The sequence below is a fragment of the Rattus norvegicus genome, chromosome X (assembly GCF_036323735.1).
Source record: "Rattus norvegicus strain BN/NHsdMcwi chromosome X, GRCr8, whole genome shotgun sequence".
Classification (NCBI taxonomy): Eukaryota; Metazoa; Chordata; class Mammalia; order Rodentia; family Muridae; genus Rattus; species Rattus norvegicus.
The window spans coordinates 131,904,588-131,921,394 of record NC_086039.1 but is presented as its reverse complement, the minus strand read 5'-3'; the positions used below and the strand labels follow the sequence as shown (position 1 = coordinate 131,921,394).

The 16,807-nt window shown below is 37.2% G+C and overlaps 1 protein-coding gene across 8 annotated transcripts in view; it reads left to right on the top strand.

Annotated features, from left to right (window-relative positions):
* Window positions 1-16,807, top strand: part of Smarca1 (SWI/SNF related, matrix associated, actin dependent regulator of chromatin, subfamily a, member 1) — an 86,492-nt gene that overhangs the window by 23,245 nt on the left and 46,440 nt on the right. For all 8 annotated transcript variants that reach the window (XR_010061202.1, XM_006257526.5, XM_063280088.1 and 5 more), the window contains 5 exons: window positions 2,134-2,255; window positions 5,758-5,910; window positions 7,660-7,792; window positions 8,562-8,710; window positions 10,742-10,861. Coding sequence is in view for 7 of the 8 variants with exons in the window: in XM_006257526.5 (XP_006257588.3) it covers window positions 2,134-2,255; window positions 5,758-5,910; window positions 7,660-7,792; window positions 8,562-8,710; window positions 10,742-10,861 (677 nt within the window). In the remaining variant the exon portion in view is untranslated. The remainder of the gene's footprint in view (window positions 1-2,133; window positions 2,256-5,757; window positions 5,911-7,659; window positions 7,793-8,561; window positions 8,711-10,741; window positions 10,862-16,807) is intronic.

Here is a 16,807-nt window from a genome sequence, read left to right as displayed (position 1 = left end):
CTCAGTCAGCTGTAGATTTTCATTCATTCTCCTGGATCTCTGGACCTCTCTCCTGCCTCTCCCCATACCTAATCATGAACACTCATCCCCAACCTCTCCATTCTCCCACCCAGTTCCCGTCCTCCCTCTTCCTCCTATGACTATTTTGTTTCTCCTTCTAAGCGTGATTCAAGCATCCATGCTTAGGTCTTCGTGTTTAGCTTCTTTGGGTCTGTGGGGTGTATCATAGATATCTTGTACTTTATGGCTAATGTTCACTTACAAGTTAGTACACACCATGCATCTCTTCCTGCATCTGGGCTACATCACTCAGGATAATATTTTCTAGTTCCATCCGTTTGCCTGCAAAATTCATGATGTCTGCAAGATTTTTTTTTTTATTAACTTGAGTATTTCTTATATACATTTCGAGTGTTATTCCCTTTCCCGGTTTCCGGGCAAACATCCCCCTCCCCCCTCCTCTTCCTTATGGGTGTTCCCCTCCCAACCCTCCCCCCATTGCCGCACTCCCCCCACCAGTCTAGTTCACTGGGGGTTCAGTCTTAGCAGGACCCAGGGCTTCCCCTTCCACTGGTGCTCTTACTAGGATATTCATTGCTACCTATGGGGTCAGAGTCCAGGGTCAGTCCATGTATAGTCTTTAGGTAGTGGCTTAGTCCCTGGAAGCTCTGGTTGCTTGGCATTGTTGTACATATGGGGTCTCGAGCCCCTTCAAGCTCTTCCAGTTCTTTCTCTGATTCCTTCAATAGGGGACCTATTCTCAGTTCAGTGGTTTGCTGCTGGCATTCGCCTCTGTATTTGCTGTATTCTGGCTGTGTCTCTCAGGAGAGATCTACATCCGGCTCCTGTCGGACTGCACTTCTTTGCTTCATCAATCTTGTCTAATTGGGTGGCTGTATATGTATGGGCCACATGTGGGGCAGACTCTGAATGGGTGTTCCTTCAGTCTCTGTTTTAATCTTTGCCTCTCCCTTCCCTGCCAAGGGTATTCTTTTTCCTCATTTAAAGAAGGAGTGAAGCATTCACATTTTGATCATCCGTCTTGAGTTTCGTTTGTTCTAGGAATCTAGGGTAATTCAAGCATTTGGGCTAATAGCCACTTATCAATGAGTGCATACCATGTATGTCTTTCTGTGATTGGGTTAGCTCACTCAGGATGATATTTTCCAGTTCCAACCATTTGCCTACGAATTTCATAAACTCGTTGTTTTTGATAGCTGAGTAATATTCCATTGTGTAGATGTACCACATTTTCTGTATCCATTCCTCTGTTGAAGGGCATCTGGGTTCTTTCCATTTTCTGGCTATTATAAATAAGGCTGCGATGAACATAGTGGAGCATGTGTCTCTTTTATATGTTGAGGCATCTTTTGGGTATATGCCCAAGAGAGGTATAGCTGGATCCTCAGGCAGTTCAATGTCCAATTTTCTGAGGAACCTCCAGACTGATTTCCAGAATGGTTTTACCAATCTGCAATCCCACCAACAATGGAGGAGTGTTCCTCTTTCTCCACATCCTCGCCAGCATCTGCTGTCACCTGAGTTTTTGATCTTAGCCAATCGCACTGGTGTGAGGTGAAATCTCAGGGTTGTTTTGATTTGCATTTCCCTTATGACTAAAGATGTTGAACATTTCTTTAGGTGTTTCTCAGCCATTCGGCATTCCTCAGCTGTGAATTCTTTGTTTAGCTCTGAACCCCATTTTTAATAGGGTTATTTGTTTCCCTGCGGTCTAACTTCTTGAGTTCTTTGTATATTTTGGATATAAGGCCTCTATCTGTTGTAGGATTGGTAAAGATCTTTTCCCAATCTGTTGGTTGCCGTTTTGTCCTAACCACAGTGTCCTTTGCCTTACAGAAGCTTGTCTGCAAGATTTTTTAAGAACTAAAGAAAACCTTAGAGTGTAACACATAGATAACTTTGTGTAGCATTCTTTCTTTTTGTGTATGTGTTTGTGTTGTCATGTTCGTATGCCATATTATTTAGATTGTTTATTATGCTTTTTTCCCTTTTTGACTTTCAAGGTTAACTGGAATTATTTGCATATATGAATTGCACAAAGATAATGCATTTCATCATGTAATTTTTATACTTTACACACGTTTAACTCTATTTTCTGGTGAAATAATTTAGGATCAAGAGTTCTCATCTTTAGCCAGATGACTCGACTGCTAGACATTTTGGAGGATTATTGTATGTGGCGTGGTTATGAGTATTGTCGACTGGATGGACAAACCCCACATGAAGAAAGAGAGGTGAGGACAGGAAAGTGATGCAAGATATCAAAAATCGGCATTCAGTTGCACAATGTTTCTTTGCTGTTGTTTTAAGCTTTAGTCTGTTCTACTGTTCAGTGATACTGACTTTCTTACTGCCACCATGATCTTTCTTCTATAATCATTCTTCCACGTTTAGTTTCCATTCCACTGATTTTTTCCAAACCATCCTAGGCTCTTCAGATATATGCTTTTCTAAGAACACAATCTCTTTTAGTCATTGCTCCATTGATTACTGTCTCTCAAAATGACTCCCCGACTTCAGATTATGTGTTTCTTTTCCTTTCTGAATTTGTGTCCCATGGTGGACCCTTGCCATTTGTGGAGTCTAATGGTGGTCATTTGGCTAACATATATGATCACCCAAGTCTAGTATTGAAAGGACAGTCTTGGCTGTGGAGGGTTTTTATAAAAGTGAAATATGACAAAATAGGTGTAGGTACTTATGAGTCTGGGGTTTTAGGATGGTCAAATGTTTGTTCGTAATCATGAATAAGTATACCTACCTAGCACCCAATATCTTCTTCATATTTGGAAATTCTTGTAAGTCTTTAGGTTATCCATCACAAAAGGCATAATTGAAGGCATTTAAAACCCATTAAATCACTTTGTGGATAGCTTTGCTATTTCTTTCTCTCTTTTCTATGATCCTTTAGGGGTCTCTCTCTCTCTCTCTCTCTCTCTCTCTCTCTCTCTCTCTCTCTCTCTCTCTCTCAACAATACTCATGTTAAGGGCAAATGCAAATGCACAAGATTTATGGTATAGTGGAAAATACCCGGAACTTGGTTTGAAGATCTGAATTTTTAGCACTAACACCACCACTTTCTATTAGCCATTTAATTCTATGAGCCTCAGTATCTTTAATAGTACAATAAAGATAAAATGGATACGAATGCTTCTTCCTGAGACATTGTGAAGATTGGTGGGCATAATAGGTACAAACAGTTTAAAACCACACAGTGCACTATATCCTGTGTGACAGGAAATTGCACACAGGTCTTTCTGTGTCAGGCACCTTCTCAGGCCATGTTCCTCTACTTCCACAGTTCTTTCCATTGTCAAGGCTTTCTGTCTCTTATGCACACCCTTATTGAAGTCTGGCTACCACATACATAGTGCAGCTTTGCCAACAGCACACAGACTTTTATGTTAAAGCTTTACTGTTACCAATGAAAAGGAAACAGCTATGGTAACTTTTACACAGAAAAGGATGCTTTAAAACTTTAATTATCTCCCACCTCATAGTTTGAAGTGCTCTGACATAGTTACTTGACACTTTTGTTGACTTAGTCCTGAGAACCTTTTTCTTCATAAGCATAACCTCTTCAGTACTGTTAAAGATGAATGCCCTTTCTTGCTAGAATGAAAAGGACATGAAGGCAGTATTTAGTAGGTATTATCTGGTCTCAAAATGCCAGTTGTCACTTCGGACCTATTTCTCTGTTCATTACTTAGCTACACACAAATTCTTGAATTTTTAGTTTTGTTTTGTTTAATTTTTTCTGTTGTGTTTCTTTCTTTGTTTTATTATTTATTAACTATTTTATTTATTTACATCCCAAATGTTGCCCCATCCCCCTTCTCAGAGTTCTTGCCCTTCCCCTCCCTTCACTTATCTCTTTTTTGAACTTTAATATTATTCTTTGTTCAAAGATTTTGAATTACAGGCATCCCATTTGAATACAGAGACGTCAGAGCCATTCCCCCCCCCCCCCTCTGGGAGAGGTCCTGTTTATGTTGCTATTTATATAATAATTTCATGTCTTTTTATATTTGATTCTTTCCTCTGTGTATCAGCAGTAAAGATTTTTTTCCCTCAATAGTTCTGACATTTGCCCTTTCCCTATGGATAAACTAGCTAGGCCTCTGATCATCCTCTGACTTAATTGGTTTCAGTTTTATAGGGAAAGGACTTAACATTTAGCCAGAAGATACTATAAGCTAGGCACCTGGTGTTTCCCAGTGGTTCTCCTGAAAAATCTGGTTAAGGTACTGACAAACTTGTGCCACATTAAATTGTGTCCCAGAAGAGTTAAAGGCTTGTGTTTCAGATATGGCTGAGTTAAGTTATGCTTCACTTCCAGGTTTTTGCACCTGTCACCACACCTTTATGCATTCTGCACTCCACAGTTTGATGCTCTACTGACTATAGTCCTGCTAGGCACCTTGTCTGACTAGAACATATACCATTTTTCCCTATTGCATTAAAAAAACTGTGCATTTTGTGAGTATATAAGTAATATACACATACTGAGAGAGATTAACAAAATCAGTTATATGGGAAATCTTTATGGGAAATAATATGAAAGAAATTGGTACCATACTATATATGCGCTATACATAAAGTTCAATATATTAGTACTTTTAATCAGGATTATATTGCACTTTATCCATAAAAAAATCACTATATATAGTTTTAGGAAAATATTTAGGCTTAATGATGTACTCTACATAATATGTCCCTTTATTGCTGATGATTTGGGTTGTTTCCACTTTTTCACTGTTGTAAGTTATGCTACAGTGAAAGTCATTATACATAAATTTCGTGCGCATCTCTGATTATTTCCTTAGGGTAAGTTCCTGGAAGAGGCTTGACCGGGTCAAAGGGTATGAACCGTATTAAGGGTCTTGGTGCACAATGTCAAATTGCTTTCTAGAGAGGTTGTTCCAATTCACCCTCCCAGAAGCAATATCCCTCTGTTCCCACATGAGCTTTGAGTATTCCCATTTCTATTTATCCTTAAAGTGTCATTCTACTGTTTCTTTTCATCTATTTGATTCCTAGTGAGAAACTAACATTATTCTTGTAGTTTTGAACATTTGTATTTATTGTGTGAGTAGAAGAAGTTCTCCTCCTTTCAGGTTCTATTTTTTATGGAAGACAGTATTTTCCTAATCAGTTTCTATAAGAACTTTGTGTAGAGGATATTAACATTAATTTTAAAGATTCGTGGCTAAATGTTCCCGGGCATGTCATTCCACTTTTCTTGACCACTTTCCCTTTGTCGTTATACTGATGTAGAGCATCTTACTCTCATCTGAATTTCTCCACTTTTCTCTCTTGATTGATCTTAGCCACACCTTGTCTACCAGTCCTCACAATGCTATGGACATTTCTGCCCTGTTACCCAAAGATAGAGTTCAGCTTTTAATCAAGTAGAATAGTCTTACTATTATTTCAAAGAATGCAAATGAATGATTCGCTTAGTTATATTTATTTGTATGATTGTTCTATGTTTGTCTCTATTGGTTAACATTTGCAAATTTCTTTAAAAAGACACATTTTCTCCAGCAAATTACATAGTGCAGTGTATAAGGAAGTGGCTTGGAAGAGAATAATATTATAACGTATTAATTACAGAGAGTATTATATACAAAGTGTAAAAGTATTTTCTGTGAGCATGCTAACTTTTTTCTTTCTTAAAATTTGGAATGTAACTCAGTTTTTCTCTTTTTATATTTCTTTGTGAATTAAAAAAGGAAGCAATAGAAGCCTTCAATGCTCCGAATAGCAGCAAATTCATCTTTATGCTGAGTACTAGGGCTGGAGGACTCGGAATTAACTTGGCAAGTGCTGACGTGGTTATCCTATATGATTCAGACTGGAATCCTCAGGTTGATTTACAAGCTATGGTTAGTACCATTTAATGATACAAGGAAATCATTGAACCTCAGAATGCTATTGTTTACATAGAACAAAGGTAATGCATGATTACAGGGTAACGGTTTTGGAGTGATTTTTGTGAAGGTTAGAATTAAAGTTGCTGAGTTAAGTGTGAAAACAAAAGAAATGAAAGCTAAAAATAAAACTGTAAAACTTACATATCTATCTATATACGTATATCTAATCTATATCTATATATCTATACGTATATATCTATACCTAATCTACATCCATATCTATGTATATCAAATTTTTCCTATTCTTGCGTGTTGAGGAGGCTTTCTGAGTTTATCTAAATGAAAAGGATTAAAAATTAATCTCATTATTTTGCTTAACAAATGCCTACTAAAATCTTTAGGTCAGGCACGATGGCTTTTAATCCCAGAACTCAGAATCAGAGGCAGGGGGATCTCTATGTGCAGTTTGAGGTCAACCAGGTCTACATAAGGAGTTCTAGACCAGATGCATGGCTAAACACTGTTAAAAAATCTTTAGTACTGAAATTTGAAAATGTTACATTTTCACATTAGTAATAAAGTAATTGGGATGAAACGGTAAACATGTAAGAAAGGAAAGTGTGCTATTTGAGGTTATAAAAAATGTGTGCGTGTGCATGCATGTGTTGTATACATTTGTATGGGTGTGCATTCCTGACAGAGCACATTTGAAAGCCTGAAATTGACATGAAGATATGTTCCCCAATTGCTTCTCTATCTTATGTTTGAGACAGGTTCTCTTACTGAACCTGGAGTTTGTCACTTTGGTTTGACAGGTTGATCAGTGCCCCCAGCCCTGCCCCAAGTCTCAGTCTCAGTGCTAGAGTTGTAAGTGAGCCCCACCTTGCCTGGCTTTTACGTGGGTGCTAGAGATCCCAACTTAAGTCCTCATACTCCACTGAGCCATCAAGTTGTGTGTGTGTGCGCGCGCGCGCGTGTGTAAGAGAATGTTTTATCTTACCTTTTGTCACAGTCTGGTCACTCACAGATTGCTGGTTGGAGTTGGAAGTTTTAGGTTTTAGTTTAGTTGAATCGTCTTTGAAAGCGCCTTATTGAAACATTTGGTTATTGGACTGTATTGTTTTTCCATTTACTACAGGGACTTTTTCAAGCCTGTTTCTTTGATTCTCTCCACCTCCCCTCTGTTCTCATTTGCTCTGTTAGTTTCTGCATTTTAAACACACTCTCCACATGCTTATAGTTTGCCAGAAGTTGCCACCTGCCACCTTTGCTAATTATAAACCATTGGAGCAATTCTACAATCTTAAAATTATGAAGATCTCATTAATATTTATGAGCCTTTACTATGCATCCCAGAATTGCCTTGGTAAGCAGAAAGAACTCCTTGACGATGAGATAAAGCAGACATTTGTTAACATAGCAGCCCTTGCTAACTGCTTTGCTTTTTTCAAAAACTCCTCGCTCCTCCTGGAGATGTTTGCATTTAGTGAGTTAACGTTACCTAGTAACTCAGTGCAGAAGCCTTAGCTGTATGACATTCTGGAAGTTTCCCAGTAGCAGCACAGCACACTTTGAAATTTCTTTGTTCCCAGAAGTCTTTGGATATTCTTAGCATCCATCATCCTCCTTTCAAAAGTGACAGGTTTAGAGAGGTTTAAGTCTGGCTTTTGTTTTCAGATGTTTATGGCGTTGTAGTTCGATGTCTTAAGTCTTTTTTTCCTAGCGTCTCTAGTATCTTACAGTTGGATTTCTTTCTGCTAGGATCGGGCACATCGCATTGGTCAGAAGAAGCCAGTACGAGTCTTCCGTCTCATTACAGACAACACAGTGGAAGAAAGGATTGTAGAGAGAGCTGAGATAAAACTGAGACTTGATTCAATTGTTATACAGCAAGGTATTTCTATGTAGAAACTTCATTAATTTGAGGAGGTGTAAAACACATTTAGTTTCCTTCAGAGGATACTGCTTTTCAAGAAAGGTTGACTGAAAATCACAAACTTAGTGAAAATAAACTTTTTCCTTTCATTTTTGGCTCATATTATAATTCAGCTGTTTCTTTTTTTCCCTCCAAACATATACATATATGTATATATATGTATATTTATGCATGTATATGGGTATGTGTATATATGCACACAAATGTATATTTTTTCCTTGCTCTTTCAAATTAATGACCTCTTTTTAATAGATTGTTATTACATGTGTGTATGCATATGCATATTCCTAAATATACCATGCTCAGTCTATATACTGTTACCTGTATGTAAATAATCTTCGAGAAAAGATGTTTGTAATCTTTGTAATTTAAGCCTATGCCCTCAGTACATGAAATAAATTCACTGTGTTATACTTGAATGCCAATGACATGACTTTTGTGGTATCTTATACTATTGGTTAGCAGAAATATATTGGTTTCTGAAAATTTAAATGAATATACATCAGAGCATCTTTCCATGCAGAGAAGTAATGAAAAATGGAATTGGAACACAAAAACATATTAACAGAACAGTGAAATAGGAAATGTGGTAGAAGAAAAACTTGCAGTTACTTACTAATTTTCTCATAAATCTGCTTTATGTATGATTTAGTCCAATGTGTCTCATCGGAATCATTATACTTTCTTTGAAGTGTAATTGAATATATTCCATTTTGATTGTTATTAGGGAGACTCATTGACCAACAATCCAACAAGCTGGCAAAAGAGGAAATGCTACAAATGATACGCCATGGAGCCACACACGTTTTTGCCTGTAAAGAAAGTGAGCTGACGGATGAAGACATTGTAACTATTCTGGAAAGAGGGGAAAAGAAGGTTGGTTGAAAATAGCACTGCATTTCCATAATGGGTTATTTACAACCTATACATTTATATGTTGTGTTGGGGTGAACTGCATGTTTCAAATTAAGTTAAGTTCTTCCTAAGAAGGATTGTCTTTGCCAGCGTGGGGCTCTGCTTTACTTTGTTTTAACTCCTATTTTAAGGTCAGTCACATTAGCATTTAAAATCAAGTGACTTTATGTCTTTTTGAAAATACCCATTGCATCCCGTGCTTAATCTCACATGGATGGACTTCGTTGTGCGATTGTGTTTTACACTGTATTACACACAATACAATAGAAAGCATTTTGTAAACAGTGTGAGACATTAAATCATTCTTTATCAAATCACCCTACCTAGTTTTACAATATTGCAATTTTATGTCTAATGTGGCCATTCCACAAATGATGCTTAGTTTCAAACAGAAGAGAAGGGAAACTGAATGCACTAATGATTTTCCTTGTGCTTATCGCACTTTATACTTAAAAAAAATAATCATCACAGCTTTGTCTCACCTGAAGCTACCTCAGTATTTTTAATAACATCAGACATTTAATATCCAGTAACTACTCAAAGTTTTAGGTGGTTCATAGCTAGTTAGTTGTCCTTACAGAAATATTTTCTTTTTTAAAAAACTGCACGCAGATTGTACATAAGATAACTCTCTCTGTGTATTTTCCCCCAATTTACTTGGTAAAAAAACCTGGGTTGTTTGCCTTTTGACTTAATCATTGTATAGGTTTTGTGGATTGCATATCTATGCCTATTTTAAACATGTTCAGGACTGTCTCAGTTCTTTTGATCATTCTACAACAAAATACCAGAGGCTGACTATTTTGTAGGGGAAAAAGATGTTTGGAAGTACAAGAACCTGGTGCCAGCTTTGGCTTCCAGTGGGGGCCTCGTGGAGGATAGCATTATGTGGTGGGAACATGTGTGCACAAGAGAGAGGAAGTAAGAGAAGTGCAGAAGAAGATTTTCTGATTTTGTAACAACCCATTGTTATAGTAATTAATCCAGCCACACAAGAGCTAGAGAGCAGGCCTCTGAGACCTAACTTACTTCTGAGGGAAAATCATTAATCTCTCTTAAAGACATAATCAACATCTCTTTGATATTCCGCCAATTCAATACCATTGCAGTGGGGACCAAACTGGCAGTTTATAACATTTAGGAAATAAAAACAAACTATGACAAATGTAGTAAAAATATATCCTGCAAAGATTCAATTTGATGCTCAAACTGCTTTTGTTTTAAAGGTCATAGAACAATCTTGTGTTACTATGTTTTATATCAATATGCAAAAGTCTCATAGTTTAACTTTACCTTTATGGAAGTACTAGCAATTTCTCTCATTAAAATTATACAATGGAAATTATAATATAGATACATTTTTAGTGATAAATGTCCTGTAAAGAAGTCCTGAATGAAAATATTTGGGAATGAAACATTTGATGTTTTTCAAATACTTGAGAGAAGTTAAAATTTTAGATGTGTGTGTGTGTGTGTGTGTGTGTGTGTGTGTGTGTGACTGGATATAGAATGTAGGGCCTTGCATGTTATATGTAAGTACTCTACCACACATTTTACCATAATGTCAGGAAAAATATGTTCTCTCTCGTGTTCTTTCCCTCCTCCTCTCACTCAGTTGTGCGTTATTTTTAGAATTTTTATTTTATCTTATTTTATTTATTTTACATGTATGAGAATTTTCCTGCATAAATGCCTGCACACGACATGCATGGTTGGTGTACCTGGAGGACAGAAGAGAGTGTTAAATAGACTTGGATCGGAGTTATGAGTGAGCCACCACGTGGTGCGAGGAATTGAACTTGAGCCTCTCTGTACAAGAGCCACAAGTGCTTAAACTGCTGGGACATCTCTCCAGCTCTAGTATTTCGTTCTTCCCTTGCAACTTAGCAGAGTAGATAATTCATGTCAAACTGAATTCCAGAAAAATAGAAAATTAACATTTTGTAAGTTGATTCACTGATAATTTTCTCATTTCAATATATTCAACTTTAGACTGCAGAGATGAATGAACGCATGCAGAAAATGGGAGAGTCATCTCTAAGAAATTTCAGAATGGACCTTGAACAAAGTTTGTACAAGTTTGAAGGAGAAGATTATAGAGAAAAACAGAAGGTAACTTAATACTTTCAGCCATTAAGCTGTCAAGTTTTCATTTTTCCTTGTAAAATCTATTGAAATAACACAGGCACTTATGTAACGCAAGGGTTAGCTTTAATATATTTGCTTTAAAATGATGATAGTTATGTTTCCTGTTGTCACTGTCAGTGGAATAGTCTTGTTTCAAGTTTTGGATCTAAAGCATTTCATGTTTTGGTTGGTTTTAGTTTGTTTGTTTTGTTTGGTTTTAGTTTTGTCTTGTTTTTTGGAATATTTTCAGCGATATTACTAGTCTGACAATTTGAAGTCTGAACTATTCCAAAAATTTCTTTAAAATTTGGAATTTGGGAGCACTTTTGGATTTCAGATGGTTTTGTTTAGATGGGAAAGCTCAAGCCGCACTACTGCTTTTGTTAGTGAAAGGGAGTACAGGAGTCTGCCTTAGACCCAGATCTCAAGCTGAAACCTCATCTCCATCACTAGGTAATAGCTGTGGGTACTTAGCTTTCTCATGGAGGAAAGGCAAATTCTAGTATGTAGACAGAGTGACTTTCATAGGAAATGAGTTAGTATTTGTAAAATAATCAGCACTGTGCCTACAAGCAAGCGTCTTAGTTGCTTATCCTGTTGCTATGATTAAAAAAAAAAAAACCCAGAAAACAAAAGCAACTTACATGGGGCCGGAGAGATGGCGGAACAGTTAGAAACAAGCATGCTCTTTCAAAGAACCTGAGTTCAGTTCACATCATCCATGTGAGGTGACTCATAATCTTTTAGAACTCCAGCTCCAGAAGATCCCCTGTCATCTGTATACTAGCCTACACATACACACACACACACACACACACACACACACACACACACACACACCTAATTTGAATAATAAAATGTTGTAAATGAAACTTAAAGAAGGGACGATTGTTTATTTTGGGTATACAGTTAGTGCAGGGTACAATAAGTACATCATGGGAGGGGTATCAAGGTAGTAGGAGCTTGAAGCAGTTGATTGTATTGCATCTACTGTCAGGAAAAAGACAACAATGAATGCTTTTGTCAGCTCACAAAAAATACTACAGAGTTTAATGTTAATATATCTGTCACCTAATTATTGAAATATTAACAAATTACTATCAGTCTTTGTCATTCAACAAACAAACAAACATGACTAACAGGGTGTGGTGGTACTCTCCTTTAATCCCAGCATGAGGCAGAGACAGAGGCAGGGGCAGGGCCATGGACAAGGGCAGGGGCAGAGGGGCAGAGGGGCAGAGGGGCAGAGGGGCAGAGGGGCAGAGGGGCAGAGGGGCAGAGGGGCAGAGGGGCAGAGGGGCAGAGGGGCAGAGGGGCAGAGGGGCAGAGGGGCAGAGGGGCAGAGGGGCAGAGGGGCAGAGGGGCAGAGGGGCAGAGGGGCAGAGAAGCAGAGGGGGCAGAGGCAAATTCTGTGAGGCTGGTCTGGTCTACACAGTGAGTTCCAAAACAGCCAAGGCTACACAATAAAGATGCCCTGTCCCCAAAACCCAGACCAAACCAAAAGAGGACCAAAACCAAACTAGACTTTTTTAAGTTCCCAACAAAATCAAATGGAAAGAACTTACACGCCTTGTCTTTGACATACATCACCCACTCCACAATCAGCATCCTATGCCAAAGTCGTACATGTGTTACAATTATGAACATACATTAACACATTGTCACCCTAAATACATCATTTAAAACGGGGTTCTCTCTCAGGGTGGTGTATTCTATGGCTTTTAACTAATGTATAGGAATCTACCATTATAATATCATTAAGTATTTTCACTGCATTTAAAATCCTTTGAGCTTTACTCATTCCTACTTTTTTTTTCCTCTTGGCTCATCTTTTTTTTTTATTGTTTCTTTAGTTTTGCATTCTTCAGAATGTCATGCCATTAAATGAAGCCTTTTTAGGTTGACTTCCTTCATTTATGGTTCATTTTCCTTTGTCTTTCATCATGGGTCAATGGCCCAATTTCTTTTTAGCACTGAGAGATATTCCACATTCGGAATGTATTGCTGTTTATTCATTCACCTACTAAGGGACATCGTGATTCTTTCCAAGTTCTGGTGGTTTTGAATAAATCTACTGTACACATCTGAATGTAGGATGTCTTAATAAAATGATTTTGATTCCTTTGGGACTATAAGGAAACATGCTTGTTGAGTCCTATGACAAAAGTAGGTTTGAATTTATAAATCTAATGAAATCTAATTCTTCCAAAGTGGCTATGTCACTTCACATTCTCCAAGCAGCAAATCAAAACTCAGTCCATATCTTTGCCTGGATTTTGGTGGTGTCAAAATACCAGCTTTTTACCTTTCTAACAGGTATATAGTAACTTTCCCTTATTTTATTCTGTAATTTTAATTTTTGAGATTATAACATAATTATATCATTTCCCCTTCCCCATTTATCTCCCAATCAACCCTACCTTGTTCTCTTTAAAATTAACTTCTTAAATAAATAAACACAACCTGTTCAGTCCCTATAATGTTACTTGTATGTACGTTTTTAAGGCTGATTTTTTGGTATTGTAAAACCAACCCATGTGCTCTTGCCTGAGGAAGACTATTCCTCCTGCCGTCAGCATTCCTTTGTTACTTGTAGTTCGTTGGGTAGGGTTTAGGCCATATGAGTGTCCCTCCTGTCTACATTAGCATGCCTATCAGTGTTGCCCCTTTCAGCTTGTATTTAGGCATTCAAGCTAGTGAAACTTCATGGGTACGTAGCTTCTTAGACATTTCTAGGAGACATAACCTCACAGCAAACTTTCTCTTCCTCTGGCTCTTAGAAATTTTTATTTTTCAGTCTTAGGGTTTTTATTGTTTTGAAGAGACACCATGACCAAAGCAACTCTTATAAAGGACAATTTGGTGCTGGCTTACAGGTTCGGAGGTTCAGTCCATTATCATCATGGCAGGAAGCAAGGCAGTGTCTAGGCAGGCATGGCAACTGGAGGAGAAGCTGAGAGTTCCACATTATGATCCCAAGGCAGTCAGAAAGAGACTTGCTTCTACAGGCAGGCAGCAAGCTCTCTCTTTAGCAGTGGGTGGAGCTTGAACACTAGGATCCCTCAAAGCCCTCCTACACAGTGACACACTTCCTCCAACAGGACCACACTTATTTCAACAAGCCACACCTATTCCATCAAGGCCACACCTCTTAATAGTGCCACTTCCTATGGGCCAAGAATATTCAAACCACCACACTTCCTCTTCTGAAGTGATCCCTGAGCCTCAGGTGCTCAGAGTGTATTATTGATGTATCAGTTGGAACTGGGATCCACAACACTGCAGGGTGATCTCTGTGCTTAAAAAAAAAACAAAAAAACTTCAATATAGGGTGATAGCTACATTGTATTTGTGGGTATAAGGATTAATACAGAATGCAGTTAGGACTTATATTGATTTAGTAAAGTGGTGGTTGTAGGTTTTCTGCAAATATCAATGGCCTCACCAGCCCTGGGTAGTTGGCTGGATTTCTAATACCAGGCATGATTTCCCTCCTCTTTAGTGTCTTTTAAGTCAACACATGAAAGAGCTGTTGGTTGCTTCCAACACCCTCAGAGTTATTGTGCCCTGCTGGTCATCATTGTGGTTTACAAGTATCATCACTATGTAGGACTGTTAGTTGCTTCCCTCTTTTGGAAGTTTGCATGGCACCTTCTGGTACCTTGAAGAAAACTAGTCGTCAAGGAGGCATAGTTCTCAAGGAGGAGGCATTCAGGCCAGTTTCACATAAGGGACCTGTGTGTCTGAAATCTATGGTATCTTCAGCAATAGGGACTTTTCTTTTACTTCTAGGGAGCAACCAAGGTTAATAGCAATACTCTGAAATCTTTTGGGAGTCTCTTGGGCCCCCGTGATGAACAACTCAAAAGAGGAATTCTCTTGCCTGATGTTGGGGCATTTTTTTCCTATGTTCCTAGTTGCTCCTACTCTGTGAGAGTTCTCCAGTTTTTGTTTCTCTTTCATGATCTGGAAGCTTTGGAAAATCATTCATCAGTTATTTGTAACTTGTCTCTCACTTTGTGTTGTTTGGACCATTTTTCATGTGCTTACTGAGATTATGTATTTTTGGCAAGAATATTCCAGAAGGGTTGTTGGGCCCTGTATATGTTATCAGATATTAATATCAGTGATATAAACCAGCATTTTAAGGGTGATGTTAACCTTCTTCACTTACCTGCTGAGTTTCTTTCCTATGAATTTAGTATTTTTTCTTTTGTAATTGGTAACTATCTTGCTAAGGAAGTTTTCAAGTTTGTATGCAATGATCTTAGCATCTGTTGGGAGAATTATTGTCTTGGTGTTTGCCTGAGGGCAATTTTCTCATTCCATCTATATTTCCTACTTGGGAATTTCTGTAAGAAGAAACTACCTCTTCTCTGTCAATTATTTCTGTCCTTTTTTATTTATATCACTCTAGATTCACGTCTGTTTATTTTTGATGTACAATAGTTTTTATTGTTGTAGCTAAAATTGGTCCATAAAACATAGTTTTGAACTGATAGAAATGATGTTTTATTAAAGAAAAACTCCGCTTTAGAGCTTGGTTTTACTGAAAAAATGAGAGCTGAACCATTTAAAATTACATTGCACCTACTATACTGACAACGTTTTTTTTTGCTGTGGTCTGCCTCTGATAGGTTTTGGTTTTGACTTATATTTGTCTGTTTTATTTGCAATTTTAACTCAGACTGCTTTGTGCTTTTTCCTGCTTAGATGGAGGTGATGGCCTTTCTGCACAGGGTGGAAATTGCCTGCCTAATATGTGTTTTAGATCTAATTATATGATATGACTTTTATTTATTCTCCAATTATTCTTATGGCTTATTGGTACTAAGACTGTTTTATAAAGTAGAAAAAAATATCAGTAGAACCTAAATATCATTGGAACTTCTTTTTTCCAGTCCTAGGCCCCTTCATGCTCAGCACATGCTGTATTACTGAAGTATATTAGGTTAGTGTTAGTAAAACACTTGTGTATATATAATATAATAGGCTTTTCCATGCTTTGATTTCTAGCAAACATCATAATTTACAGATAAGATATATATTATAATTTATTTATTTTTATTTTATGTATATTGGTGTTCTGCCAGCATGTATGTCTATGTGAGGGTGTCAGATCCCCTGGAACTGGAGACACAGACAATTGTGAGCTGTCATGTGGTTGCTGGGAATTGAACCCAGTTTCCTTCGAAGAATAGTCAGTGATCTTAAATGCTGAGCCATCTCTTCATCCCCAGATAAGATATATTTTAATAATAATGATGATTTTTATAATTGAATGTCTAGCATACAATAATAGCCAAATATAAGGATTTTTTTGAGTATTCTCATTTGAGATTGCATTTTATTTCTGTGCATTCATGTTTTCTAGATAGGATCATAAATTAAGTTGACCTTGTTTCTGAGGAGAACTGAAAATCCAAAGGTATATTGTTTATAAATCTTAGAAAGTATATGTTAAGGTAGACTTGCATATATGATTTGTTGAATCAGTTACATTATTTTACTAGCATGCCTAGTAAATTAAATCATGGTAGCTGACATTATTCCTCTATAAATTGACTTGAATATGTTAGTATTAATATGCTTTCATCTAAAACAAACCAATTCAGTATAATTTATTCTGTTTTTGAAAGTTCAAGAACTGGCCTTTAACATTTATTTCAAATTTTAACACCCAGACTTTCAAACAAACACTGATTGGATGGCCAAATACATTACTCTTATAAAGTTAGTTTCAAGAATAAAGTTTTACTTTTGAAAAGTTCAATTATGTTATTTATAAAATCTTTTTGTAAGCATGTATATGTGTATGTATGTGTTCACATTAATGTTGGTGTACATGTATGTTCACATGTGTATGGAGGTCAGTGGTTGATAAATGATGACATATATTGAGGCAGGGTTTGTCACTTGAAGTCATAGTTC